This window comes from Panthera tigris, chromosome C2 (assembly GCF_018350195.1).
Source record: "Panthera tigris isolate Pti1 chromosome C2, P.tigris_Pti1_mat1.1, whole genome shotgun sequence".
Classification (NCBI taxonomy): domain Eukaryota; kingdom Metazoa; phylum Chordata; class Mammalia; order Carnivora; family Felidae; genus Panthera; species Panthera tigris.
This window is the reverse complement of record NC_056668.1, coordinates 3,525,263-3,553,152: the sequence shown is the minus strand read 5'-3', so window position 1 is coordinate 3,553,152 and position 27,890 is coordinate 3,525,263. Positions and strand designations below refer to the sequence as shown.

The 27,890-nt window shown below is 54.4% G+C and overlaps 1 protein-coding gene across 12 annotated transcripts in view; it reads left to right on the top strand.

Moving 5' to 3' along the window:
- Positions 1-4,354: 4,354 nt before the first annotated feature.
- The window catches only part of SLC37A1 (solute carrier family 37 member 1), a 77,325-nt gene continuing 53,789 nt past the window's right edge, over positions 4,355-27,890 (top strand). For 5 of the 12 annotated variants that reach the window (XM_042998550.1, XM_042998549.1, XM_042998546.1 and 2 more), the window contains exons 1-3: positions 4,406-4,471; positions 6,043-6,191; positions 7,747-7,808. In XM_042998550.1, the coding sequence (XP_042854484.1) occupies positions 6,120-6,191; positions 7,747-7,808 (134 nt within the window). In that variant the 5' untranslated portion in view covers positions 4,406-4,471; positions 6,043-6,119. Of the gene's footprint in view, positions 4,472-6,042; positions 6,192-7,746; positions 7,809-17,693; positions 17,780-18,056; positions 18,509-21,752; positions 21,986-27,890 lie in introns of those variants that run through there. The other 7 variants (XM_042998557.1, XM_042998551.1, XM_042998547.1 and 4 more) reach the window with 6 other exon arrangements.

The following is a 27,890-nucleotide window of genomic DNA, read 5'->3' as shown; positions in this document are numbered from 1 at the left end:
GCGTGGGGCGGAGCCACTGGCCGCGTTCGGGCGCTGTCATAGCAACGGGAGGGGGCACCTCGACCAATCGCGGCCCGGGAAGATAGGGGGCGTGGCCTGGGGCGGGAAGGGGCAGGGTGGGAAGGCGCGGGGCGGAGCCACTGGAAGCTCTCGGTGCTGTCATAGCAACGAGAGGGCCACCTCGACCAATCGCCGCCCGGGAAGAGGGAGGGGGCGGGACTTGAGATGGGCTTGGTACCCACCAGCTCTCCTACCTGGACCCCATGTGACAGGTCCCGGGACTCTTTAGTTGGAGGCTGGGTGATCTTGTAACGTGGAGCCACCTTTGGACCAGGGCCCTAAAGAGCTGGTGCACAGAAGATACACCCGGCCAGCTCTCGAGAGGGCCTCATTTCTGCCCCGCGCTGAGCACTGCCCCTTCCCACCCCTCCCCTTGGCTTCTTGAGTCCCTCCGTGGGCCCTGCCCGCTCTTCCTCACCTGTCTGGGCCCTTCTGGCCCTTCAGCGTTAGCAGTCCAGAGACATGTGTCCGCTGAGATCTTTTCTCATGTTTATAAACGTCTCCTGAAGCGCAAGGAGTCGGCTCCTGGCAGAGGCGCTTCCACACTGATGCCCTGCAGGGTTTGACGTCCCATCTCCACCCTGAACATGGGTGCAGTCCCCTTTATACCCGAAGGAGGAAAGGACTTCAGCTCCATGTATGATCTACCCACCTGTCATCCATCCATCCATCCATCCATCCATCTACCTATCATCCATCCACCTAGCTACCACCCATCCATCTAGCGATCGGCCCCCACAGCACCTAGAAAGGTGTTTTTCCCACAGCCGGTGCTCAGCCAAGCCAGTGAAATCAGTCCACCTGAGCCTTTAGATGCCTGGTGAGATGGAACTCTGGTCGAGGTCTTTCTTCATCAGTTGCACTTCACAGAATCTCTATCTTGTGGTGTGAATAGAGAAAAACCACCCAAATGAGAACAAGCAAAGACTACTTATTCAGAGCTTGCTACAGCAAGGGACTCAGCCACCATCATTTGCATTTTGGCAGAGATTCACAGGCAGGCAGAGGATTTGGCAAAGCTGACAGTGGAGAACAGGGAGGCTCCAGGTGCGCCCCGTCAGGGCTGTTGGCCCGGGAAGCTGTAGGCGGCTAACTAGAAGTGGTGATGAGGGAGCACAAGGCAAGCTGACACCTCACAAATACCCCCCACCCCCGGGTGGGATTGTGTAACATTCCTCGGGCCTCCTGGCTGCCCAAGAACAAAGGCAAGCGGAAAACAAATGGTTAACTGGTAGAGATCATCGTCCCGCACGACCTGAGTCTCCGTCTATTTACAAATATCTTAGTAAATTACAAGAAAAAGGCAATCTTATCAATAGCTAATCTCCAGAAACCTAAAGACTCCATTTCCTGGAGCCCCAACATCACCCCCTCCATTAGTGGGGAACAAAGGCAAGAAGGGAATGGCAGGTAAGATTAATTTCCTTCTAACCTGCAGCCCATTGACAACCACTTGAGGCCAGCAGAATCCAACGTCTCTCCAGGAACTCCCTGCTGTCTTAATGCTAATGCTTTGCTAGAGGGAAAAACAACCTTAGCTTGACAATAGCTAGGCCTCCATATCCTAGGAGTCTTCTTTAGCATATGAAAATCCTTCTGGGAACTTCCCCTTGACTTTACCTCCCTCAATTCCCAAGTATATAACCAGTCTCTTCTCAGGGTCTGGGGCAGCTCTTCCTTTCTTGGGTCCTGTCCCCATGTTTTAACAAAATCACCTTTTTTGCACCAAAGACATCTTCAAGAATTCTTTCTTGGCCGTCAGCTCTGGACCCCACCATCACCCCCAAACCTCATCAGTGGGACATCCCTAAATGGTTGGTTATTAATGCAAATTGGACTCCCTCTGGTTGGTCCTAAGCTGGAAGTAGGGAAAATGGTCAGGAATCGCTCAGTTATTAATCAAGTCCCGGCCAATTGTTACAGAAGTTATGGTTTGCTCCTAGACCAATTGGTAGAGACGGAGGACAGACTTCCGACAAGCCTGACTTACAGCACACTGGCTTTTTGGGCTGGTTTCTATAAATAATGGGCTGGTTTCCTGGGCTGTAGCTTGTGCATCAGAGTTCTATTTTTCTATACGACTTGGCCATCATACATTTGTGTATCTGATTTCTAATGTGTTTTTGCAAATTATACAAATAACTGTGACATCTTAAATCTAAATACCCTTGCTTTTTGAGATTTAGTACCTTCAGCAATAACAATAGCCCAATAGTTTTATTTCTTTAAACCCATTTAAGTACTCAAAAAAAAAATGACCTAAATGGGGAGAGGGGGGAGACCGGTCCTAAAGTCATCATTGTCCAGTGGAAACATTACTCATCTAGAGCCAGAATGCCCAAGTTCCAATTCTGGGTCCCCATGGCTTTGGTGACCTCAGGCAGTTCAGCTGTCCCTGAGGTTCAGATTCCTATTTTGTAAACTGAGGAGAATATGCCCTTCTAATCTCAAAGAGCCGCCATGGGGACCAAAGATAATATTTTATTAACGTATTGTCATTTATTATGATAGCTACATCATGTTAACAACAAAAATATTACCAAGAAATCACACATCCTTCATAGAAAATTCCCCACACACCCACCCCAAGGTGTGTTGTTTGTTGTTGCTGTCAGAGTAGGGGAGGAGTGGCTGAGGAAACAGTTTGATCTTGCCCGACAGCCTTGTGGATGCCACATCCAAGAAGGGAAACATCCACAGATCTCCCAGGTCACACACACTTTGCCGGCCTTTCCCTCAGAAACGGTGACAGAATGGAAGATGGCGATCTTAACCAAATCTCAGGCCCAAACACATCATTTACTGAACAAAGAAACAATTTACGAGCAGATTAACACACAAGACCCTACAATTAACATTATTTGTTAGTTGCAAAGAAAAAAAGGTGTAAAGAAAAGTCAGGTGTTTGGGATAAAGATGATTAAGATCTACTTTATGCTTGACGGTTGCCACACTGACTACAATTGTGTCTTTTTATAATAAAAAACATCAACAATATTTTAATGTTAGAAATCTGTGATGATAATAGTAACGGAAATAAATTTTTGCTTTTATGCATGTGAAACTGTCGGAAACTCAACTTTCAGATTTGCTCTAACAATGACAGTAACTACGGTTTGCTAAGTTCCAACTTGTGCTGGCAGTGTTCTGTTGTTGTTTTTAATTTTGTTTAATGTTTATTTATTTTTGAGGGGGGGAAGGGCAGAGAGGGGGAGACACAGAATAAGAAGCAGGCTGCAGGTTCCCAGCTGTCGGCACAGAGCCGGATGTGGGCCTCAGACTCACGAACCACGAGATCATGACCCCAGCTAAGTCAAACACTTAACCCGCTGAGCCACCCAGGCGCCCCTGGGCTGGTGGTGTTTTAAGAGTTTTATATGAATTATCTTATTAAATCCTTGCTGCCATTCCCCCACCATACAGAGAGGTAAAGTCGTTGCTTGTGATCATAGAGCCAGCGGGATTCAAAGCTCATACCCCTACTGCCTCCCAGATCTCTGATTTAAAGGAGTAACTATGGTTTTTGAGGAGTGGCCTTAACCATCTACCAAGCAGAGAACCACTGGCTCGATACGCTTTAGACTGGAAAAACACAGCAAGTGGCATAAACAAACCCTGTTCTGGATCACATCGTTAGTAAGGAGCTGGGTGTCTGGCCATAGCACTGGTGAACCCTAAAATTTACAACTTATGTCCCACGCACAGGAGTCAGAGTTCCCCCTCCCCCCATCTTTCGATCTACAGTAATTTCACTACACGGCAGGTTTAGCAAGTGTCCAAATAAAGCAATACCGGGTGACAGCAGGGCCGCCTCCCCAGCCTCCCACAGCAACACGGGACCTGATCCAAACTCCTCCTTCCAGAAGAGTTCCCTGGCTCAGATCAGGCTCTCTCCCTCGCAGGAGACCTGGGGAGTCCCGGGAAGACTTCATCGGGCCAAGCCGGTTCCTGGCAGCTTGACCCCTAACTCCCAGGTGACCCCGAAGTGCCCGGTGATCACAAGGGCAGCGCCCTCAAACTCTGAAGGCCTTCAAAATGCTCGCTTCACTCATCCTTTGCCTTTCCTTGGGGGAACGAGGGGCAAAAAGGTGAGGCCATCACCAGGAGGGGAAAAAAGGAAGAAATCCTCCTCTACTCCTCCAAAACCTTTTCAGGGAGGCCCTTCCCATAATTCCCCCGCAAGGGTCTCCCGTCGCGCCGCAGCCGGCCCTCCCCGCCACCCGCCACCAGGCGTTTCCCATCATCCCCCAGGGAGCTCTTCCCATCATCCCCCACGAGGGATTTCCCATCCACCCCCGCGGCGAGCTTGCGCAGAGGCGGCGCTCCGTGAAGCCGGGCGGGCGCGGCCGGCGGGGCCTCGGGTGAGTGCGGACGGGGCGCGCCCACAGGTCCGCCCAGCTCCCTTTCTCGGGTAGGAAATCCTCTTCTGCCCCTTCCCCCCGTGTGGGTGACGGAGGCCACCTCTCTACCCACCTGCCCTCCTCCAAAACAAAGAACGAGAGCACAGGGGCCCGACTGGAGCGGGTGCCCCGAGCCCCTCTCGTGGGGGTGCTCCCGAGCGGGGGGAGAGGGCTCTTGGAAGGCCTCCTGGGCGTCTGTTACCCAACCGTGCACACCTTTCGGACCCACTTCTGAGCGGAGGGCTGGAGGCCTGGCGGTTGCCATGGCAACTGGGGGAGTCCCCGAGCCGTCCCTTCTGAGCTCTTCAGGACCCTGCATGGGAAGCCCCAAGAACTGAGGACGGTGGGAGGCATGCCGGCAGGCCTGTTTTGTTGTGTTGCCTTTGCGGCAGCCGCTCAGAGAATGAGCAACAAAATGAACTCAGACCCATCTCAGTTATGGAAACGTCAGGCTGTGTGTCAAAATTGCTTATATTCTTGGAAACGTATGCATGTGTTACAGGTATTCCCACATATGGCCATACATGTACAGATATAGGTACGTAGATACAGATATGTGGGTATACAGATGTAGATGTATAGCTGTTTTAAAAACGGGAGTTGCGGGGGCGCCTGGGTGGCTCAGTCGGTTAAGCATCTGACTCGCTCAGGTCATGACCTTGTGGTTTGTGCGTTCAAGCCCCGCATCCCACCCAGAGCCTGGATCCCACTTTGGATTCTGTTCCTCCCCCACTCGCATTCTGTCTCGTTGTCTCTCAAAAATAAATAAAGAATAAAAAAACATTTTAAAATAGGAATTGCAACTTTTTTTTTTAGAAGGCGGGGGAAGGGCAGAGAGAGAGAGGAAGAGACAGAATCCTAAGCAGGTTCCACGCTGTCAGTGTGGAGCCTGACACAGGGGTCGATCTCACAAACTGTGAAATCATGACCTCAGCCAAAGTCGAGTCATTTAACCAGTTAAGCTACCCAGCCCCCCCTCCAACAGATAGATATTTTAAAAACAGGAATTGCAACTTCTTTTTTTAAAAAATAAAAGATTTTAGGGACGCCTGGGTAGCTCAGTTGGTTAAGCCTCAGACTTTGGCTCAGGTCATGATCTCGCAGTTCGTAGGTTCAAGCTCCGCGTCAAGCTCTGTGCTGACGGCTCAGAGCCTGGAGCTTGTTTAGGATTCTGTATCTCCCTCTCTCTCTGCCCCTCGCCTGCTGGCGCTCTCTCTTTGTCTCTGTCTCAAAAATAAATAAACATTAAAAAAAATAAAAGTAAAAGACTTTTAATGACATTTAGTGGATAGGAGTCAGATGCAGGGTTGGAACCCTAGCTCTGTTTACTTCTTTCTGGTCAGTTTGTCCATGTTTAAAATGGAGATCTAGCTAACTGCCCTCTTAGGGCCGTTGCCATGCCTGAATAAAATGTTTCTGATGAGCTCAGCCCAGTGGGGAGTGCTTAGTAAATGCAAGCTATTATTAATAAATATTCTGTGTTAACCGTGTAGTAAACTAAGCACCTTCTATCGGTAGGTCTTTGGTGAACTTTTGACTCCAATTTATCTTAATTATCTTCAATTGTCGTTTCTTCCTAAAGAGGGACCAAACTGCCAAGGTGTCAGCCAGGTAATTGTGAGGATCAGAGGTGAGGCTGTGATGAAGAGATTTCACTGAATGCTCGTATTCGTTAGTGCTAATACACCTGACGGCAGGAAGAGACTGCAGTTTCTGGAAGCATATAGACATGTAGGTTCTCTTTTTCACATTTCTTTATTTTGAGAGAGAGAGCGCGCGTGAGCAGGGGGGGGGGGGGGGGGGGGGGGGGGGGGGGGGACAATCCCAAGCAGGCTCTGTGCTATCAGCGCAGAGCCCAAGGTGGGGCTCCGCTTCACGAGCCATGAGATCATGACCTGAGCCGAAACTGAGAATCAGACACCTAACTGTGAGCCGCCCAGGCTGCCCTTGACTTGTAGATTCTTAAGCACAAGTGGCTGTTTGAACAGTTTGAAGTCACGCCTCTCTCCTGCAGACGGCAGTCAGCAAAGAAGAAACAGACACACCTGCCTGAGTTATGTGCTTTAATGAGGGATGTTGAGAATCGTGTCATCCAGAGACAAAAACAAATTCCTGAGCACCCAGGAAGCGAAACCGTTCAGTAACGTGCATGGGGGGGGCGGGGCGGCGGGGAGGTTAGTGGAGTCAGCCGGGGTGGAGGCGAGGTGTCTGGAAGTTGTGCAGACTGGCCTTGTCTGCTGGACAGCAACTCGGGAAGAGCTGCGGCTCCTCTGTGCTCTGCTCTCACCACCCAGCACATAGTAAGGGTTCGGTCAACACACGCTGATCAAACTGAACGCTAGGTATCATTTTGCAACAGCACTGGAAGTTACGCAACATTGGAGAAGGGAAAGAAAAGGAAAGTACATCCAGTTTTTATTCTTTTTTTCTTCTGCTTTATGATCTGGGTTTTTTACCCCTCTTAAATCAGGTTTGATTTCCCAGGGGCCCTCTCAATACATTCGCTAAGTAATTGGAGCAGTGTGTGTGTGTGTGTGTGTGTGCGCGCGGGGCCCCTGGGTTGGATATTAGGGGGCTCTGAGGAAAGGAGGAAAATGTGCAGACCATTTAGGACAAATTCAACATTAATCCACGCTATGAAAAAAAAATTGCCAAAACTCTGATGCTTCGTGGCTTCATCTTGGACCCCTATTCTAAAAAAGATGTCACTCCTCTGTCCTAGTGGATATGTAAGATTGGTCCTACTCTGCCGTCACAGATGACGTTGGTGTGGCCAGTGATGGTGGAGGGAGAGCTCAAGGGACAAGGGGCTGCACCCTGCAGGACTTAGGATGCATCAGGCTCTCTGAGCAAGGTGCAGGGAGGAGCCTGCGAGCTGAGTGACTTCTGCCGCGACGAGGCTTGTCCTGCCCAACTTGCAGAAAGGTCATGAGAACCAAAGATAATGAGGATGAGATGCTCTGGAAACGCCCCGTGCTGTAGAAATGGAACGTGTATATTTCGCTCGGGCTTTTAAATCACTGACCACGTACTCTTCGCTCCGTCCGGAAGAATCCGGAAGAATAACGTGTTCCCACATGCCAGCGATGTAGCAAAGTGATGCAGTGGTCACCCTGAACCCACTCCCCCGAGTGAAGAAATGTATCCGTGTGAATATCTGCGTGCATAGGTCTCTGTCCACACCTCACATCCACCTGTGTGGGATTTGGTTGTGTGCGGGTTGAGGGTTCACCGACCAGAGGGAGGAACATGGAGACTAAATGCGCACTACCGTGTTGCCTCCTAGAATGGCCGGCCCCGCCCTGCTCTCCAGCCCGGCGACTGCTGCCCGCGGAACCCGTGCCTACTGTAAGTCATGTCTCTCCTTTGCTAATTTGATGGGCAGAAGGGCACCTCACGGTGCTTTTACTTTGTATTTCCCGGAGTGTTCGCGAGGACAAGCACTTTTCCGCCAAAGGCTTATTCTTCACCTACATGAGCTACTGTTAATTTTTTAGATCATTTTTCTCCAGGACGCCCTCCTAGATCAGCGTATGCTGTTCTCTCTTTCTGAAACGCGATTCCCGGTTCTCATGTTTCTCTTCACCTTGAATACCCTACCCAGACGCAGCCTCCTGGGGGGCTGCTTTCCTACCTGCTTCGAGCCCCTGGGTCCCCCTCCCTTCTGTTGCGTTCCTGCCACAGTCGGATTGACTGGTGCCTCCAGGTCTGCCTCCCTAAGTGCTCCCAGGGCCTTGACCCCCATAGTCTAGCACAGAGCCTGACACAAGGTCAAGGCTCAAATTATTAAAAATTACTAAGTGTTTTTTGCAAAGTGGGTAAAATGCAGTGAAGTATAAAGAAGAAAGGAGAGACGACCAGGAACCTCGCCTCCCAGGTCCGGCCGTTCCTGGCATTTTGGCGTGAATCCTTCCAGGCTTTTTAAATGCACAGATATTTGTACTTGATTGGAATGCTTTCATTTCTCACTTGCCATTACCATGTACCTTCTGTGGCACACGTGTCAGAGCTTCTTCAGAAGTGTCTTACATTTTTTTTTAATGTTTATTTTTGAGAGAGACAGAGACAGAATGCGAGTGGGTTAGGGGCAGAGAGAGAGAGGGAGACACAGAATCCGAAGCAGGCTCCAGGCTCCGAGCTGTCAGCACAGAGCCCGACACGGGACTCGAACTCACGAACCGTGAGATCATGACCTGAGCCGAAGTCGGACACTCAACCGACTGAGCCACCCAGGCGCCCCACTTCAGAAGTGTTTTAAATGACCAAACAATGTTTTGCCTTGAGGATATGTCAAAATTATCTTCATTCAATCAAGGTTTGATAAAAGAATGAGTGGAAATGTTTAATACAAGTTTGAAGGAGGTACAGAGCGTTCCTTAAGGAGATTGTACTCCTTTACGTTTTTAAAGAAATACCTTTTCAGCTGTCTTTTCTGGGCACCCCCTTCAGTCCCTACTCTGGGGCGACCATCAAAAGTGCTTCCTCGGCTCTGGGTGCGAGCCTCGCCTCTGCTTCGGGCCCCGGTATACCTGCGTGTAACTGTGTCTGTCTCTCCCTCCCGGGCCTGGTCTTTAATGATCCAGCTGCTAGGAGAAGCCTCTAAAAGGCTGGGGGCCAAGCACAGTAAGTAGTCAGGAGAGCTGCGGGATCGTTTCCCTCCCCCTCCACAAAGAGGAGAGCCACAGAGGGTTGAAACAGCACGTGAGCACTACAACTTGGCACTGAAATCCTGGCTGGGATCCCCTGTGGGCCACCCCGGGGGTCCTGGTCGCCACCCGCGCCACTGCCACCGTTTCTGGCAAAAGGGGCAGGTTCTCAGTGCGGGGACCCTAGAAGTTTCCCCACCGAAACGGGATGGAAATGTAAAATCCCACGTCTACTAAGCAAAGTCAGTTGGGCGAAGACGACTTCATCTCACCAGTGTGCTCCTTTGATTGGCTCCGTAGAATGTTCAGAATCCTGTTTGATTCACAGAAGTTGGGCTATCAACAAAATGCATGATTGTTTTTTCTAAAACACTTTTTAAATTTTTTTAAGTTAAAACTAGAAAATGTGTAACCTGTTTAAGGATCTTTGGGGGGATTTGGGGGTTTCGTGGCTTGAGGTTCTCTGTCGTTTCATGCCAGCTAGATGGTGAGCGCCCTGTCCTTTCCCTCTGTGTAACAGGGACAGTGTCTTACACAGAGAAGTGCTCAGTGACCCTGCCTTAGAGGAGGAAACACTGAGGTATAAACACGTTCGGGAACATTCCACGGTGGCACATCCAGTAAGTGCTGATCGGCCCAGCGGCGATCGCGAGGAGCACGCTTGCGGGAGGAAGGTGGGCGCGGGCAGCCAGGCCACTCTTTGGTACCCGGCCACTGACGTGGCACACTGCACGTCCCCTCACAGATGCGCCCGTGTCTGCCAGCAGGGGGATGGCTGTGAAGGAACACATAGGCGCCCCGTAGCACATTTGGCTTTAAAACCTCTATTAGCCCTATGCCCCTGAGCCGAACCTTAACACGACTTACATTAAAGATCGGGGGCAGGAAATCAAATTCCATTTTTATTTTATTTTAATTTAAACATTTTTTAGGATTCTTTATTTATTTCAAGAGAGACAGAGACGGTGTGATTCGGGAGGGGCAGAGAGCGAATCCCAAGCAGGCTCCGTACCGTCAGCGCAGAGCCCAACGTGGGGCTCAGACGTACGAAACCGTGAGATCTTGACCTGAGCTGAAACCAAGAGTCGGACGCTTAACCGACCGAGCCACCCAGGTGCCCCGAACTCCATTTTTAGAAGAAACTGGCAAATCCACAAAATAAGCTGCGGAGAGGGACTTTGTAGTTCCCTCTTACCCAGCGCCCAGCGTGTGTCCGGGAACCGTCACGCATTCATGCCGATGGGCCGTGTTTGCCAGTATTTACGGTGGAGCCACTGCACGCTTGTGACCAGTCAGCGTCAGGGGTTCAGCCAGGGTCCCCTGTGTGCCAGGCTTGATTCTAGGTGCTAAGGATTCACGGTGGACAAACAGGTAAAAAAAAAATCTCTGCCCAGGTGCCATCCTAACACGTGACCTCCTTCGCCCTCACGTCGGCCCCAGGGAACCATGGGTGAGAGCTGGCGCTCGGGAGGGTAAGATGATGTTCCCAGGGTGCCCCTCCAGTAAGGACGGGCCACCGCCGTCCATTGTGTTCGTTAGCAACAACACGGATAATTGAGCAGAGATCACCTCGCTCGCCGCTGAGCGCCCCAGAGCTGCCAGAATTCTGAGTTTTTGATGAGTGGAGATAAAATGAAGCTTCTCCTCTCCGAGTTAAGTGAGCCCCGCTGATTTTACCTCTCTAATAATGGTTAATGCTTGGATGCTTTCTAAGCCTGAGGCATTTCCTCAAGCTCTGAAGCCCAGAATCGCCAGAGCTGTCTCCGGGGAGGCCTTCTCTGGGAATGTCTGCCTCTGCTCCTTCCCTGGAGCGTCCTGGCCTCGCCTCCCAGTTCCAATTCTGCAGACACTGAGCTCTCGGACAGGAGGTCCTTGTTTTAAGCCTTACTTCTCATGGCAACCCCAGCCCCCGAGCACAGGGCTTATTTCACACACAGTAGGGTCTCATTCTTCGGTTCTTTGTCATGAAAGACAGAACCTCCCAGTAGGTGGAGTGACTCCTCCCTGCAAATTGGGGGGGGGGGGTGACAAAAGCTGACCCCTCAGGTTGGATCTGCCCACCCTCGTCCTCTCTCGGGGTCACTCGGGTCACAGACACGCTCACTCCATCACGCATCACGTGCACAGATTGGCACCAATAGAAATTCGTGATCTCGTTATTTTCTGTCTCTCGGCACCTGCTGCCCTCCCCCAGCATTTGCTGCCCTTCCGCTAAATCCTCTGGATTGTCCCCGAGCACCAGAGGCCACCTCCTCCCTCTTCACTTTCAGCCCCCGACTTCACCTTCTGCAAGAAGGGAGAGCAGATAACTCTCACCTCCCGCCTTCCCGCCCACAAAATGATCTCTGTCTCCATCTGTCCCCATCCCGGGGCTCATTCCTCCGCGCGTGTTTTGGATTCCTCGTCTTTCTGCCTCTGGAGGGCCCTGTGTCCTTTAAGCTGACAGCCCCCTGTCCTGTGCGCACCGACTCCCACTCCCTCTGGTGGCTTCTGTAGGACGGGCGTCTCCTGAGAGAAGTGGCTGGTTCCGGGTCCGGGGCAGACGTGTGAGGTGAGCCCAGAACGTGTTGTCACACTAGAAAGCAAGGACGCTATCGGGGGACCAGGTCATGGCGGAAGGAGTCGGGAGCCAACGAGAAGAGGCCGGAATGGGTGAATGAGGGGGGCGAGGGCAGCGGGTCAGAGCACAGCCAGGTGCCGGCCACCGTGCGCGTAACAAAAGGGCAAAACAAAGCGGGAAGAAACTGTTTGGTGACGTGGGGAAGAACGCTAGAAGACCTACATCTTATTTTGCAAACTGGCCACCAAGGAGTTCCGCATTTATTCCTCCTTGCCTGTATGCACCGCGCCTCAGAGCTAAATAATTGGTGAGGGGAGGCCCGTCCTTGTAGACACGTGCTGCCAACAGGAAGACGTCACGGGGTGAGGACCTCACAGTTTCACTGCTCCTGTGATTCTCACCCCCGGTGAGTAACCAGCTCGGGCCGGGGACATCTGCTGTCGTGCTTGCTGTGCTCCTCGCTGCCCGAATCTGCCCCCGCCTCGAGGCCTCGCCACCCAGCTCAGGAAGGGCAGGGAGCAAAAACGACATGTTGGACCACATCGTGAAGACGGAGTCTGCACCGCACGGTGTGGGACGCTGCGGGACAGATGGCGCGGACTCTGCGACCAGAGCGCGGGGCAGAGGCAGAGGTGCAGGGCAAACCTCCAGATGGGGAGACCTGGGGGACACATCAGGACAAGGCGCGTGTGGACTGTTTGGAACCGCATTTAAAAACAGACACGATAGCGGGGTGCCTGCCGGGGTGGCTCAGTCAGTTAAGCGTTGACTCTGCATTTAGGCTCGGGTCATGATATCACGGTTCCTGGGTTCAAGCCCCGCGTTGGACTGCACTGGCAGCATGGAGCCTGCTTGGGATTCTCCCTCTCCCTCTCTCTGCTCCTCCCTTGCTCGCTCTCTCCCTCTGTCTCCCTCCGTCTCCCTCCGTCTCCCTCCGTCTCCCTCCGTCTCCCTCCGTCTCCCTCCGTCTCCCTCCCTCTCCCTCCCTCTCCCTCCCTCTCCCTCCCTCCCTCTCCCTCCCTCTCCCTCCCTCTCCCTCCCTCTCCCTCCCTCTCCCTCCCTCCCTCTCCCTCCCTCCCTCTCCCTCCCTCCCTCTCCCTCCCTCTCCCTCCCTCTCCCTCCCTCCCTCCCTCTCCCTCCCTCTCCCTCCCTCTCTCTCCCTCTCTCTCCCTCTCTCTCCCTCTCTCTCCCTCTCTCTCCCTGTCCCTCCCTGTCCCTCCCTCTCTCTCCCTGTCCCTCAAATGGACACACTTTAAAAACAAATACAATAGAACGTAGGGAGTCAGGGAGGAGAGAGCACAGGCTGGGTATTTGATGCTGTTATGGGGATTATTCTTGTTTGGGGAGCCACGACGATGGGGTTGTGGTGGTGTTTAAAACCCTATCTTTTAGAGACACATCCTGAAAATTTGCCGATGAAATACGGCTGTGTCTGGGATTTGTGGCAGAACGGTCCTGGGACGGGAAGGGGGTCGACAGAAGGAGGAGGCCCAGTCGGCCACGTGTTGGCAGTGGATGAAGTGCGTGATGGGCCCACGGGCTTCACTCTCATGTCCTGTCCCCTTCCACCTGTGCTTGGAAACGTCCAGACGCCTCAAACGTGCCCTTCCTCCTCCCCGGGTCCTCCTCCAGCTTTGGGTCCTTCTCTCTCCTCCCAGGCTCAGCGAACCCTCCTGAAATGGTCTGTCTGCTTTATGCGGCCTCTGCTTGCTGCTCCCACTCAGTCCCCTACGAAGGTCTGCCCGCCCCCCTGGAAGCTTCAGTCCCCACCTTCTGGGCCAAGCCTGTAAACCCTGACTCCTGTGCTGCATCTGGCCTTCTCCCTCCCCTTCTGGAAACTGCCTTCCTCGGGCCCTTGGACCTCACCGCCTGCCGGCCTCTCCCACCACTGTGTCCGCGGCTTCCAGCTTCTCCTCTCTGTCCGGCCCCTAAATGTTGGCCTCCCTGGGTTCCGTCTTAGTCTCCTGCCTGGGCGAGCTTCTCCCCTGCTGTGCATTGCTATCCACACCCAGCCGCCCCCACCAGCCTAGAATTCTTCCAGAGAGTCTAAAGCCACACATCCAGCCCCGGTCAGCATCTGCACTGACGGGTCCCCTGGGCCAAATGCTCAACAAGTACAAACATGTTCCTCTCCCGCCTGCCCCCCAAGTCTGTGTCCCGCATCCATGTCTCCCTAACGACTCCGCCACTCACTTAGCTGTCCAAGTCAGGCATGTGGGGGCCAGCCCTGGCTCCTATCTCTCCGTTGCCTCCTCCCTCTGGTCTCGTAGATCTTTCTCCAACCCGTGCTCCCCAGCAGCCATATCTTGGGCCCGGACAGCCACAGGAGCGGCTCTCTTGCACCCTGTATGCCCCCTGTTATCACGTGTAACAGTGCTGTGATCGCTGGTTATCTGTGTGACATGTTCCCTAGCCGGGTGCTCTCTGAGCATCACGTCTGTCTCTGCCTCCCAGAGCCGTGCTGTGGCAGTGGGGCCCCATCGCCTCTACCTGCCTCTTGGCTTGGGTCAGTGGGAGAGTAGGACTTGAGGGAGAGGACTGTTCACTCCCTGCTCGGTCCCTGCCAGGCCACCGCCAGACAGCAGTCCTCCCTGCTCCCAAGCCCCAGCCCCCTCCTGCCGAGCACCTCTGGCCACAGCCTCAGCTCCGCCTGCCGTGCTAGCAGCTTCCTGATGTTGCTAGCCTAAGGATGCGTTCCCCCATTAGTTTCCCTACACCCTGTGCCCTGCTCGAGCTTATGGAACGCCCCCCGTACCAGGCTCTGCCCCTGCCGCACACATCCTTGTCCTTCCCGGAGCCTCAGAACGTGACCTGACTTGGAAATGAGGCTGCAGATGTAAATAGTTAAGATGAGGTCATGTTGGAGCGGGGTGCACCCGAAATCCAACGACTGGTGTCCTCATAAGGGGAGACATGGAGATGCAGCGCGATGACGGGTAGCTTGGAGCCTGGCGTCCGCAAGCTGAGAAACCCCGAGGGTTGCCAGCAACCCCGGAAGCTAAGAGAAAGGCCCGAAGCACATTCTTCCCTGGAGGCTCCAGAGGGAGCACAGCCTTGATCTTAGACTTCCGGCCTCCAGAGCTGGGAGACCATAAACTTCTGCCGTTCGAAGCTACCCAGTTTGAGGTACTTGGTCACGGCGGCCCTAAGAAATGCCCCTTCCTCACGCTCACGTCGATTTGCTTTGGAGTGCACCCGGCCTCTTGCTCTATGAACTTTTCAGAGTCAAGGCCCCTTGCTGACTTGGAGGCCTCAGCGCCTGGCACAGGGCTGGCAGCTCTAGGCAAGCAGTAAGCATCTGTTGGATAAGAAAGAGCTTGCCCCTCGTTTGGTCTGTGGCTCTTTTACCGAAATAGCATCAAAACATTGACAGCAAGCATGGAAGTTTGGGGTTAAAGCAGAGGCCGCCCCCCCCCCCCCCCCTGCCAGGTGAGGTGTGTTCGGCTGACCAGCCCCAAGTCTGGCCGCCCTGGGTTCGTCCGTGTGGAGCCCTGGCCCTCGGCTGTGTCAGTGGCCCCCCGAGGGCACACCGCCTGTGGCCTGGCGCACCTGGTCACGATTTGGAAATGCTGGATATGAGAAGTTCAACTGGATTGGAATTCGTTCTGTTCTCCTAAGAAATTTCCACATGACGTGTCAATGAAAGGAAAGGAAGAGCTGTTAGATTCTTTACAATTTCAACTGTTGTAAGATCTGTGATGGCAACAAATGGCTTTAAAATTATCTGGTCGCACAAAGAAAGCGTCTCAGTGGTGACGTGCGAGCTGCGCCCTCCGTCCTGAACCTGCGTGCGGCGCCTTCACCGTCAAGCCTGGTGCGTTCTCATCGTGAAGCAATCACAGGTCTTCATTTCAAAGTGCGACCTGTCTTATTTGGGGAGTTTGACGCAAATTTATTATCTCCCCTAATACATTTTTAGGTGTTTCTTATGATCGCATACCCGATTAATATTTTATAAAAGATAAATATTGTCATCATTTCTAAAATTAAAAGACTGACACTCTCAGCAAACACCATGAAGACTGCCCGGCTCCCTCCGGTCTTTCTGTGTGCCATACAAATACCACTTTCTCTGGGAGGAGATGTTGTGAAAACCGTCAGGAGACGCCATCCCTTGGCACCGCCTTCCTTCACGCAGCTGGCAAACAGAGACCGGTGTCTTCTGAGTCAGGGCTGGACCCTGAGAATCTCTCCAACCCCAGCCCGGGGGCCAGGAGGTAGATTTAGAAATAACTGGGACCAGTTCCTGGTGATAAGTCGGGATAAACTGGTTTCTACTGCCCCCAGGAAACGCAGCGCGGACTAGGAAGACGGAGAGTGGATCCGGCTGGCAGAGTTTGAGGCCACCAGGACCGGCTGAGGTCAGAGGGCAAGGCAGAAACGGCCTTGTGTGGGAGAAAGCGCGCCTCTTGGAAGCGACAAAGCTTGGGCAGGAAGCTGTAAGCGCGGGTCAGGCCTGTTGTCCCGCTACTAAAGGACCAGGTGGTGTTCCTGCGGGCCAAGGGGCGTCGTGAAGGGTTTTCGTTGGGAATGACAGGATCCCAGCTGCTTCAGGAGGGCGATGTGGTGCAGCTGGGAGAGTGGGTGCCTGAGGGAGAGCCTAGAAGTGGGGGGAGGGGACAGCTAATGCACATGTTCAGTGACAGACAAGGAGCCCTGAGCAGACCCTGCAGGAGTACCAGAGGAGGGGTGAGCTAGGACGAGCTGGGGGCCACACTGGGCGGGTTTGGGGATCACTCAGAATGGAGAGTCAGGAAAGGGAGAAGGGACTGGCAGAGACCCTGCCAAAGGCAGAGAGACGTTGAGGGGCCTGCGGCCATCCCCAGCAGGTGTCCTGTGGCCGAACCCCGGGGCCACCTGCAGCCCTCAGGTTTCCTTTCTGCATGGAGAAACTTTGCAGAAGCCAGGTAAGCGGTGCATTGGACACGAGTCAACTCAGCCAACAGAAAAGGGTAACAGTGTTCTAGAAACAGAACGGGGCCCCAGGGGAAACCGCGAGCCTGGCAGGGGAGGAGGGTGCTGGCCCGAGGGAGATGTTGGGCGGGGCAGGGCAGGTCGGTGTGGGCCGCTGTCCCTACAGACCTCAAGGTTTTCACAGGGAGGCCCTGGATTGTTTTAGCCCTAAGCATTGTTTTTAGTTTTAGCTGGGGGCAGCCACTTCCTGGAATTTCATCTGCAAGATGTGTTTTCTGCTGCGCTTTGCTCTTCCTGGGAGGTGCTCCTCTGGGAGCTGGGCTTGGATGCTCTGTGCCTACAGAGGGTGCTCTGTGGGTGCTGTAGGAGCATCATGGGGCCCTCTGGCGGCTGCCCAAGGTCAGTTGGGGGCCAAAAAGTGAGAGCGGGATGCAGAGGACAATTGTTGGGGGGGGGGGGGGGACAGGGACCATGTGTGAAGACACCAGCAAGTGCAACGGGTGCAGGTGACTGGAGCCAGGCTGGGCTTGTCCGTCTAACCCTGTGAGCTGCCGTGGGTCATGCGCATCCAGACGTGATAAAAGAAGGCTCCCACTTTCACTTAATACGATGCTACTTTCCTGATTCTGACCCTTGAGAAGGGACGATAGGAATAAAGGCCAGTAGCCCAAGGCACGCCCTTTTTAGCGCTGGGCCTTCCCGCGGGACGCGTCGCTTTGTCTCTTTGCTGCTGGTCGGCAAGAACTGCCTTGAGGACTAAGGGCCCCGGGGCGGGGGGGGGGGGGGCTCCCCGTTGGTCAGTGGAGAACAAGCCAATGAATGCCCGGGAGCCCGCCGGCAGGTGCAAGGACACAGGACGGCCGCCGAAATACCGCCCGGGGGGATGGCCTGGGGGCCCCAGCAGCCGGCGGGCCGGCAGCGCCGCTCGCGTGGGGGCGCCCCCCGGGGCTGTTTGGGACCCTGGACGCGCCCCGGGGCGGGAGCTGAGGCGTGGATAGAGGGGGGGAGGGAGGGGAGGATCGGAGGAGGGGGATGAGCCGGAGAGGGAGGGCCGCGCCGCCCGCCGCCGCCCGGGCCCCGGCGCCCCACGGCCCGCAGGAAAGTGAAACGGGCGGCGGGGCCGGCGGGGCCTCCGCGCGCCGCCCCAGGAAGTCGCGAGCAGGAAGCGCCCGCGGCGGCCGGGTCGGGCTGCGGCGCAGGTGAGGCACGGGGACAGGGCTAGGGGCTGGGCGGGGAGAGCGGCGCGGGGTGGGCGTCCTCGGGCTTGGCGGCGGCGCGGCACCTGCCGCGGCGGGGCCGGTCCCGGCGCGCCGGCCGCCCCCCGCCCCGCCGGCCTTTGTGCTTGGCTTTGGCCTGGGCCCGGGAGTCTCGACTCCTTCCGTGCGTCCGGAGGGACCCGAGCGGCGCGGGGACCCCGGGCAAGTGGGGGCAGGGGCGGGCCGAGCGGTCCTGCGGGCCCCCCTCCCCATCCCGCCCCGGCCGCGCTGGCATTGGGGGACCGGGGCCGCCGCGGGAGGAGCCCCGCGCATTGTCCGCCGCGCGCCGGGGACGTGGGCGTGCCGCCGAGTCCGCCTCCCCCGGGACCGGCCGCCGGGGAGGAGCCGGCGGAACAGCCGTCCCGGAGGCTCGGGGCGCCGGCGCCCTGGGCCTCTGGGCGGTTTGCGTGCGGCGCGGCTGGTTCCCGGGCTCGTGAGCCTCCCGGCCGACGCGAGTGACAGCGACCTTGTGGATCGAGAGGGGAGCGCCGGGAAGTCCCCCCACCTGCCGACCACCACCCATCGGGCTGTTTTTTCCTCTTTCTCCCACCTTCCGGCCCTCCCCGCCCCAGCGGCCACGCGGCCCATCCCGGTGACCCGGCGACCGCGGCGCACCGCCCGGATTTGCATTTGAACGGAGGACCCTGGAAAGCCCCAGCCCTCGGCCCCCAGGTCGGAATTTCTTTCTAAAAGGGGAATGAATTGTAACGCCTGCCTCTCCTCCGGCTTCCCTGAGCTCGCTGCCGGGAACGTGCTGCCTGCCTCGGATCTGAAATCCTGTCAAGTTGTTTGAGTTGGTGACTGTGTTAGATTTCCTCCCAGGCCCCTTCGCTGGTGTCCTTGTGGGTCAAGGCTCCAGACCTTCAGTGTCTCACCATGTAGTCTTGAACCGGCATCTGCAGCTTCTGTTTTGTGCACACCTTTGATGTTCTGTCTGCGGGGGGAGGCAAGGACAGTGGTACAGGTAGAGGAGTCCTTTTTTGTGTTTAAACCCCGGGAAACACACAGTGGCCATTGTCATTAATCTTTAATATGGAATAGAGCCTTTAAAGTACCAACCGCAGAAATTATTTTCTCTGGGAAGGAAGCTGTATTCGTTCTCTCTCCTCCCCTCCTCCTCCTTCTCTCTCTCTCTCTCTCTCTCTCAAGAAAAAAGAAAAACTTTTTGGGGGGAGGGGCATGCACTTCCCATCCATGTTTGTCTTAAAATAAGGCCCACTTTTAAAACTTTGTCTTTAAGTAGGTCATTCAAAATGTGCTCAGGGTTGTGTAGATCGTTTACAGCAGCACTCAGTTCTGGAAAGACCCTTTCCGCCTTACTCTTGCCATTACCTCCTTTCAGTCTCCTTATTTTTGCTTGGAAGAGCGCACGGAGCCACTGCCGGGCCACCAGTGGAGGGTCTGAGGCCGCCCTGGGGAACGCAGGTCTCCCTCGGGTCACTCCTCTCCTAGCTGGCTGGGTTGGGCTCTTCCAGAAGGTGGGTGTGAAAACGTGCCTGTGGCAGATTTTAACAGAGTTGGTGGGGGGTCCTAAAGTTGCTGTCTTTGGTGATAGAATGACACTGGACATTCTGACTTCTCTCCCGAATGTTGAGTTCCAGGGGCGCCTGGAAAGAACGACTGGGGGGAAAAGTCTGTCTCCTTTTTACGTGATTGGGCTGCATGCCAAACACAGGATGTCAAGCAGGTGCTTTGCCTCGTTCTTCTGTGCTCTCTGGAGGGGACAGGACAGCCTGGAGGAAGCGAGGTGGGAGGGAGGACGGGGCTGAGAGGATCTGGACCTGAATTTGCCCAGTGTCCAGCCCAGGCGAGCCATCTGTCCCTGCCGTCCTCCGTAGAAGGGAACGCCGTGCCTCACGGTGGTTACAGGAGTCCTCGCCGTGAACCTCAGAGGGCTCGGCCGGCTCTCCGTGGAATGCTTCTCAGTGGGCACCGCCCGGGCTCTGGAGGAAGGAGCCTCATTAAGTTGAGCTCTTAACATCGCGCGTGTAAAATCACTACCTTTATGCAGCTTAACTGCACTTGCTATGAGAATTACAGCCCTTGGCTTTCACCCACTGTAGAGGGGGAAAATCCGCTGTTGTTTTAAAAAGAGATTGACGTTTTCTTCCCCTGCTGTTTTCCAGTGCCTTTTGGATTTTTTAATTTTTTTTTGAAATTACAGGTTTTACCAGAATTGAGATTGGTTGGTTGATTGATTGATTCAGGTGACAATAGAATATTCCTAGATAAGCCGTGCCTAGAGAAGCAGTGTTTGGACAGAGGAAGAAATCGGACTCTGACCATCCATTTTCAGGCACTGTGAAGTTAAAATCAAATCGTTCACTACGAGGTCATTGTCGCAAGATTGTTTCTCAAAATAGATTTAGGCTCAAGCAGGGGCCCACTCATTTTGAGCAGAGTTTTAGTAAAATATTTTGTAAATCTAGATTTTGAGCAAAAACATTTTTGAAGCATTGGTGGAGATTCATTTCACACATCTCTTGAGCCCTTGCTGCGTGCGAAGTTCTAAACCTCGGTCATGGGAGCGGGGCCGTCCCCGGCAGTCCTGGGCCTCCCTCATCCGTATTCACAAGAACCCTAGCTGCTATTTACCAAGCATCTTCCACACCAGGCCCTGTGTGAAGGGTTTTCCACGGGCAATCTCCTGTCCTCTTCATAACAACCCTAAAATGTAGGTGCCATCATCCCTATCTTTTAGGCAGGGACCGCAAGGGAGCAGACAGTTTAAGCAGTGCGCCCAGGGTCACCCAGCCCAAGGCGGGGTGGCGGGGTGGCGGGGTTGGGAGGGGTGGTGCAGCAGGCTGGCGGAAGTTACGGCACAGTTCTGGCTGGAGCAGACTCACCTCTGCACTGCCTCCCTGGGTGGAGGGTTCAGGGTCGGGGCTTCTGGGATGAAAACTCAGCAAGGATTTTGAATTTTTCTCTACCGTCATGCAGGGAGATCCTTGAAGAAGGTGTGCGGAGGAAGAAGGGAGGGCTGGAATGAAAGAGGAGGAGACGCCCAGGCACTTAGGAGCTTAGTGCTCCGACTCTCCTATTTGCTTTGCTTGTTTGTTATCCCGAGGAAGTTGCTTGAAGACGTTAAATAGATTTCAGCTGCTTTAGATTGAGATTAATGCTTACTCAAAGTAGCTTTCTTTGAAAAAGTATATAAGCCGGAGAATTTTTGGCCAGGGTCCTACAATGCACCGGGTACCGTGTTATTTAACGCGTTGGTCCAAAAGACTCCTTGTTGCCAAGCATAGCGGAGAGACTGGAAAATAACACAAGTCATGAGGTTGGCTTTGGGACAGGGGACAGATCTCCCTGGGGTGCTGGGGGTCTCTGAGGTGACCACAGGAGATGAGGAACGGAGAGGCAGATACGCAGTCGAGTTCCTTCCCGTGGCATTCGGTGTGTTTCCATTGAGCCGCGCGGCCACAGTTCAGCGATCGGTTTGCTGATCTGCCCTCTTGTCTAGGCCTGCGTTCCTCTCTGTTAGCGCGGCCCAGACGTGGCCTGGTCCGCGGTGGGCGGAATGGAGCGTGTCCGGGGTCCTGGCGTGCCCTGGTAATTGAGCACGTGGCGTAGCCACCGGGCACAAGGCTAATACTAGCTCTGAGGAGCACCGTGGTTAAGAGCCAAGGGGTTGATCTGTACGCGTCTCCCACGTGGAGGCGAGCCCTGGGTCGCCTGAGGCTTCATCAGAACATCAGGTGAAACTCATTCCTGTGATCTTTGAACAAGCCGTCCCCGAGGGCGGACACTCTGTGGCCGCCTTGCAGCGCTCACGGCGGGAGTTCCCCGTCGTGCCGGACGTCCAGCTTTGCCGTGGGCCGGCCGGCAGCCGTCCAGGGTGTTCCTTCAGCCGGGGACGCCACCGGCGTGCGCCGGTCACGACAGCCGACTTTTCCATTCCTCGTCCTCCTTGTAGAGAGCCGAGCCTCTGCTGGACGGAAGAGGGCCGGCGAGAACCAGCAGGACGCCTCGACGCGCTTTCCAGTCCGCGTGAGCCGCAGCGGCCAGAGGGAAATCCTTGGAGCCGGGGTCAGGAGCCTGTTGAGGAAGCATCCTGCCTTGTGACCGGAGCTCCGTGGTCAGAGCGGCGTAAATGGCTCCCCTCCCTGCCGGCATCCGCTTCATCATCTCCTTCTCCCGGGACCAGTGGTGAGTGCTGGCACCAGCCAGGCCCGCTGCCCTGTGCCGGGGACACCGCACGGCCGGTGGCGTTCGGAAGTCCCGTGGGCGACCGGCCTCCCTGCGACCTTTGAGTGGCCTGTCAGTGGTGCAGACTGTGAGCAGGATTGTTGCCAAACCGTCTTCCATCTTCGCTTCTGGTGGTGACGGTGTTCGGACCCCTTCACGGTCTTCGGTAGTTTCTGTAATGACCGCAGTCTGCACAGAAAAATGGCCACTGGCTCCCGGCAGGAGTGAAAGAAAAACAAGAGGGCTGCGGGTGAAATAAGTACATTAACTCCAAACTCAACGAGTGGCTTAGCTGGGGCAGAACTTGCTGGGAGAAAAAGTTAGATGCAGACCTGAACACCACTTTCTGTTCTGAGAGCAGCCTCTCCTGGCATGTCCTTCTCATGGTGGGTTCAGGAACCCCAGGCTCCTTGGAGGAAGAAGAGGGTGAGGGCAGCCTAGAGTCAGGCTCTGCATTGTCCGGCCCGCCCTCTCAAAGGCTTCTCTTCCCTGCTGATCTCTATTGGGAAGAAACAAGATTGCCCATACCCTCTTAGGTTCTTTCTTTGGGGGCATGCGAATTAAACCACAAAAGACAAATATGATCACATATGTATGGGATCACATATGTATGCAGAAGGGTGTGACTCAAAAGGGCTTATTTGCCATCTTAATAAGGGAAGAGGAGGAGGAGAAGACGTGTGGGAAAACAAACGATGTTCTGGAAAGAGTGAAATGGGCCCTTAGGGACTAGGCGAGAGAGATGATAGTGCTGTGGCTACTTCTCATTTCCAGTAAGAAGGGTCGTCTCCCCTGGTTGTGCCCAGGGAGGGTTTTGTGACACTTGAGTTGTCCTAGGTGGCTGTGCTTTCGGGCGGGGAAGAGATTTCGGGAACTCAAATGCCTTCTATTCAAAATAGTTCTTATGCCATAGTGGTGTATTCTGGACCCTTCTTCTCTGCCACGACAGCCCACTGGTGGCATCACACTGTTCCCTGCTTCTCAGGCCCCTGCTGGTCGGTGGGCACCCACGGGGTCTCCGGTGTGGCCACAGACATTTGCCTCCTTTCCAGAGTGGTTCCCGCGTCAGCTCACTTCATGTCTACCAGTAACCCGGCCACAAGCCTTTACACACTTACCTTTCATCTTCTGGGTGCTTCTCTTCCGTTTCTTTGTCTGTTTTGTAACTCTCTTTTGGTACAATGTTTAAACTCCCAGAGGAAAATTGCAAGGATATCACAAAGAACTTGGAAGAACCCCTGAATGTCACAAATTCTTTTTCTTTTTTCAGGTTGAGGCAGGGGTAGAACAGAGCTTCTCACACTTTAGCGCACGTGTAAATCACCCCGAGAACTTGTTAAAATGCATTGCTGACTTGGGAGGTCTGGAGTGGGGCCAGAGAATCTGCGTCTCCCAGGAGATGCGGAGTCCGTAGACAGCACTTGGGGTAGCAAGGGTATAGAGTATCACTTCCATCTCTGCCTCAGACTTGCTCTTTGACCTTCAAAAGTTATTGAACCTTTCTGGACCCAGCTTCCTTCCCTGTAAAACGAGAGAGCTGGCTTTAAGATTCCTCTGAAGGGCTTTATGTTTTTCTCCCAGCATGCATTGCCCTTCCTAACAGCACCTTGATGTCCTTTGGGGACCTGACTTCCCTCCTTCATGTGCAGTTGTGGGAGTGATGCAGGCCGGCTGGGTCCCTGGACCCAGAGGGGGGCCCACAGGACCAGCCAAGAAGGGCTCTGGGTTTCACACAGGATAGAAATGAAACGTGAGCCGAGAGGAAGTAATAAACAGAGTTTATTAAAGATACGGAGAGAGTGTGGATACAGACAGAGCATTTGGGAGACTCGGAGAGGAAAGAAGAGGGAGTCTCCTGTTTGCTTGGGGCCTGGGGTTTTTATTGATGGTGGTCTAGTGCCTGTGTCCTCTCAAAATCCAGAACAAAGACCAAGACGAGTGCTTAGGTGTCGTCCACCAGTCACTGATGCCCTGGGGCCAGGGGTCTTGGTGAGTCCATAGTCTTGGGAAAACATTCATGCCGTTGATGAGGACCCACCCAGTCACTCCTTAGATGTCATCTCTTGTGCTCGAAGAAGACTCCAAAGAAGTCATTAACTCCTTGACCTTGACAAGGAGGACATATGTTACCTGTTCTGTAACAGGTGTGTAAGGCAGGGGTGTAGGCCTTAGCAAAAAACTAGAAACAGGAAAAAGACAGAAAAGAGCAGTTTTTTATGGGGTCCCTTTAGTTTCCCTGTCTCAGCAGGTGGGTAAGTCTCATGCTTTCGGGTCCGTTATGGTGGCCAGCGGAGGCCCTTGAGGCTCTGTTCCTGTGGCAGTTCTCACACAGCCCGTGTCCCCCGGGAGGCAGGGTAGGACCCAGGATGGGCTGTTGGTCTCTCCTGGAACGTTCAGTCTTTTTTTTTTTCAATGTTTAGTTTTGAGAGACAGAGACAGAGCATGAGCGGGGGAGGAGCAGAGAGAGAGGGAGACACAGAATCCGGACCAGGCTCCAGGCGCCGAGCTGTCGGCACAGAGTCCGACACGGGGCTCGAGCCCACTGACCATGAGATCGTGACCTGAGCCGAAGTCGGACGCTCACCCGCCTGAGCGCCCCCGGAGCCCCCGGGACATTCAGTCTTGAGGGTCTTGAGTAGAGTGAACCTCGGGCAGAAGTACTCTTGAACTGCAGCTAGTCCACAGTCCATCAGCATGGAGCCTGCTTAAGGATCAATCAGTCTCTCTTCTTTCTCTCTCTCCCCCCACCCCTCTCCCCTGCTCATGTGCACGTGCCCAAGTTCTCTTTCCAGAAAAAAAAAAATGAAAATAAATGATACTAGGAACGGATTATAGCCCATTGGATACACTAAGAATCTAATGAGTGCACACTGCCGTAAGTGAGTGAATGCACAAACGGGAGAAAGGAAGCCCCTCTCCAAGTGGAGTGCCAGCCGCTAAGTAGAGCAGCCGGGCCCGCGATGGCACACCACTGTCCCGTGACCGTCAGGATCACTGCTTCAAGCCTGAAGCTTCCGTGCGCACATTGTTGAGGAGGTTGGAGGGACAGGGCGGCCGTGTGGTCTCCACGTATGTCCCCACGGTTCCTCCGTTTATTGCTTAGAAAAGGTGCGGCTTCCCCTGAGGGACAGACAGGGGCAGACAGCCCCTTAGCCAAGTGGCCACTGCTAACACCACACCGACATCCTGTCTCTGCTTTAGGATGCTCTGAAAAGGACTCCCATCACGGCCGTGCGCGGTTTCATCGTTTCCAGATGAAGCCTGTGGACTGGTGTCTGTGCCAAACCGTATTGCTCTGTTACCCTCGTCTAAAGTATGCATCATTAGCTGCATATAACTCAGAGCGGTAACACTCAGAGGAGGAAACGGATACTCTGCCCCGAATCTCCCAGGTGGAAGCAGGCTGCTATCTGTCTGGGGACACCTGCGATATTCAAGAACACGTCCGAGCACACTCTGGAAGTGCACAGCTGTCCTGGGCTGTCGCTGCCGACATGTGCTCTGTGTTTGCTAGAGACGTGCTGTGAACCCGCACGCTGTTCTTGTGGTACCGATAGACGCGGACGAGGCCACCGTCAGACGTCCCTACAAAAAGCAGGCGGAACAGCCAGGAATGAAAGCGTCAGGCAGCTCATTTGTAAGGGTTCCTGTTTAGTGTCCACAAGCCTGTGTGTAACACAACACAAAAATAAAAGCATGGGATGGTGTCCGTTTCCCAAGGCTGCTGTAACAAAGGACCACAAACTGTAGGGCTCCTGACAGCAGAAATTTCCTCCCACCGTCCTGGAGGCTGGAAGTCAGAGATCCAGGTGTCGGCTGGTCCGCAGGGTGCAGGGAAGGCCCCCTCCTGCCTCTCCTGGCTTCTGTGGTTGCTGGCAGTCCTTGGCTTGGCTGTGCCTCTGCGGTCACCTGGCCCTCTGCCCTGCCTGTCCCTGTGTCTTCACACGGCCTTTTATAAAGATAGCAGTCATTGGATTTAGGATCTCATTTGATTTGAGGTCGCACATGAGCTAAGTATGACCTCAACTAATTACAGCCCCAGGACTCTGTTTCCAAATAAGGTCACATTCTGAGGTTTCTGGATGGACTTGAATTGGGAGGAGGGAGGGCTGGGGGGGGAGACATTATTCAACCCAGTACAAAGTGGATAATAGAACAAATAAGCATCCACAATCTTGTTTCGTAAACGATAAAGACAGAAAAAGGAGGGTAGAACTGCAAAGTGGGAAAAGGAATCAGGAGGGCCGCGTAGGGCTTGGGTCCCGTAACCCCGGGTAACCCCGAGGAAGTCGAGCGTCTGCTCCCTCTCCAGGACAGGCGTAGTGACGTGGCTGCTGTGGCCAGGCCTTCTGGAAGGGGAAAAGTCGACCTCTGCTGCGGGCTCTTCCCCCTCCCCAAGTCCCACGTAAACAAGAGGAGGAAAGAGAGGGAGGAAGGACCGTCGGCCCTGACACTGGCTGAATCAAAGATACGGCTTTCCTTTTTGGGAGACAGAGTTTCCATCTCCAAGAAAACTCCAGTTCGCCGTGTATGTTCACCCTTCGCCCTGACTTCGGGACAGCTTCTCTCAGAGAACCCTGCCGGCCTCTCGGCACGTCCCCTCCCCAAAGACGCTGATGCATCACGGAAAATTCAGATTGGTCTGGAAGCACGTACAGCTCCCCTCTGCGGCCCCTGTACTCAGGGGGCATCCCCCAGCGAGGGGCAGTCAGGGGAACGACCTTCACCCACCAGGCCCTGCGCTGGTGAGTGCCCACTGTAGAACTGCCAGTTAGGGAAGGAGGCAGCGGCCCGGGGAGTAAAGTTGGAGGCCCAGGGAGGGAGGACGGCAGCCTCGAGGTGGAGGGTGGAGGCCCGGGTTGTCCACTAAGTCCCAATAACCTGGACGGACTGCACCATCCAGGAATGCAGGGTAGGGTAGGGCCCCCGGGCTCTTCAGATGTTATCTGGACGAACCGAGGAGCTCTTTATGTCTGGGTTTTTTGACTCTATTTAATAAACATGTTAATGTATCTAATAAAAATCAAGTATTTGTAAGTAGAATATTCCGTTTATGTCTGGGTGGAGAGTAGAGAGCGTGAGCCCAAAAGCCACTCTGTCAAATTCCTGAGCGGAATGACGATGGAATTCGGATTTCTCCTGGCTGATAACACACTCGCGAACCGGTGTTATATAGCATCCTCGAAGGCTCCAGATTCTTCTCTCAGACTCTGGTCCGGCAGGTGCTGGAGCCGACTCAGTCCCAGACCGGTGTTCATACTCCTTGTGGAGACTGGAGAAGGGAGCCCCGTGCCCAGGTGGGGGCAGGTCGGGGTCCCTGTGGAGGTGGAGCCCCGACTCGCCCCCTTCTGTCACCCATGCCTCCACCGGAGGTCACTACCCGCCAAAGTGGACACTCTTTTGGAAGCTCAGTGGCCTTTTCAGACCGAAACAGGCAGCTTCTTCAGGGTTTGGGGCTGTGCCTCCCGAAACGAGGGGCCTGCCTCTACCTGAGAGCAGGTAGAGGCCCCTGCTCTCATCTCTGGCCGAATACTCTTCCTGCTCACCTGTCTCCCTCTCTGAGAAATACTTTTGTAGAAAGTGGCTCAAACTCTAAAGCTGGAAAAACTTTTATCTTCTCACACAATTATCTTTTCTTGAGTCTCTGATTCAGATTCATTTCAGTCTTACTCTCGGTTTGCTTTCCGTATAAGCCGAGAAGAGCAGCAAGGCTTTAGGCCAGGGTTTCCCACGTCTTCGGCCTTGATTGTCGCACGTCTGCATCGCTGACTTTCTCGTGGAGGTGCCTGAGATATTTATATTCCTGCCTTTCTTGTGTCCTTCTACCAAGTTGCACAGAAACAAAAAAGTAAAAAATAAACAGGAT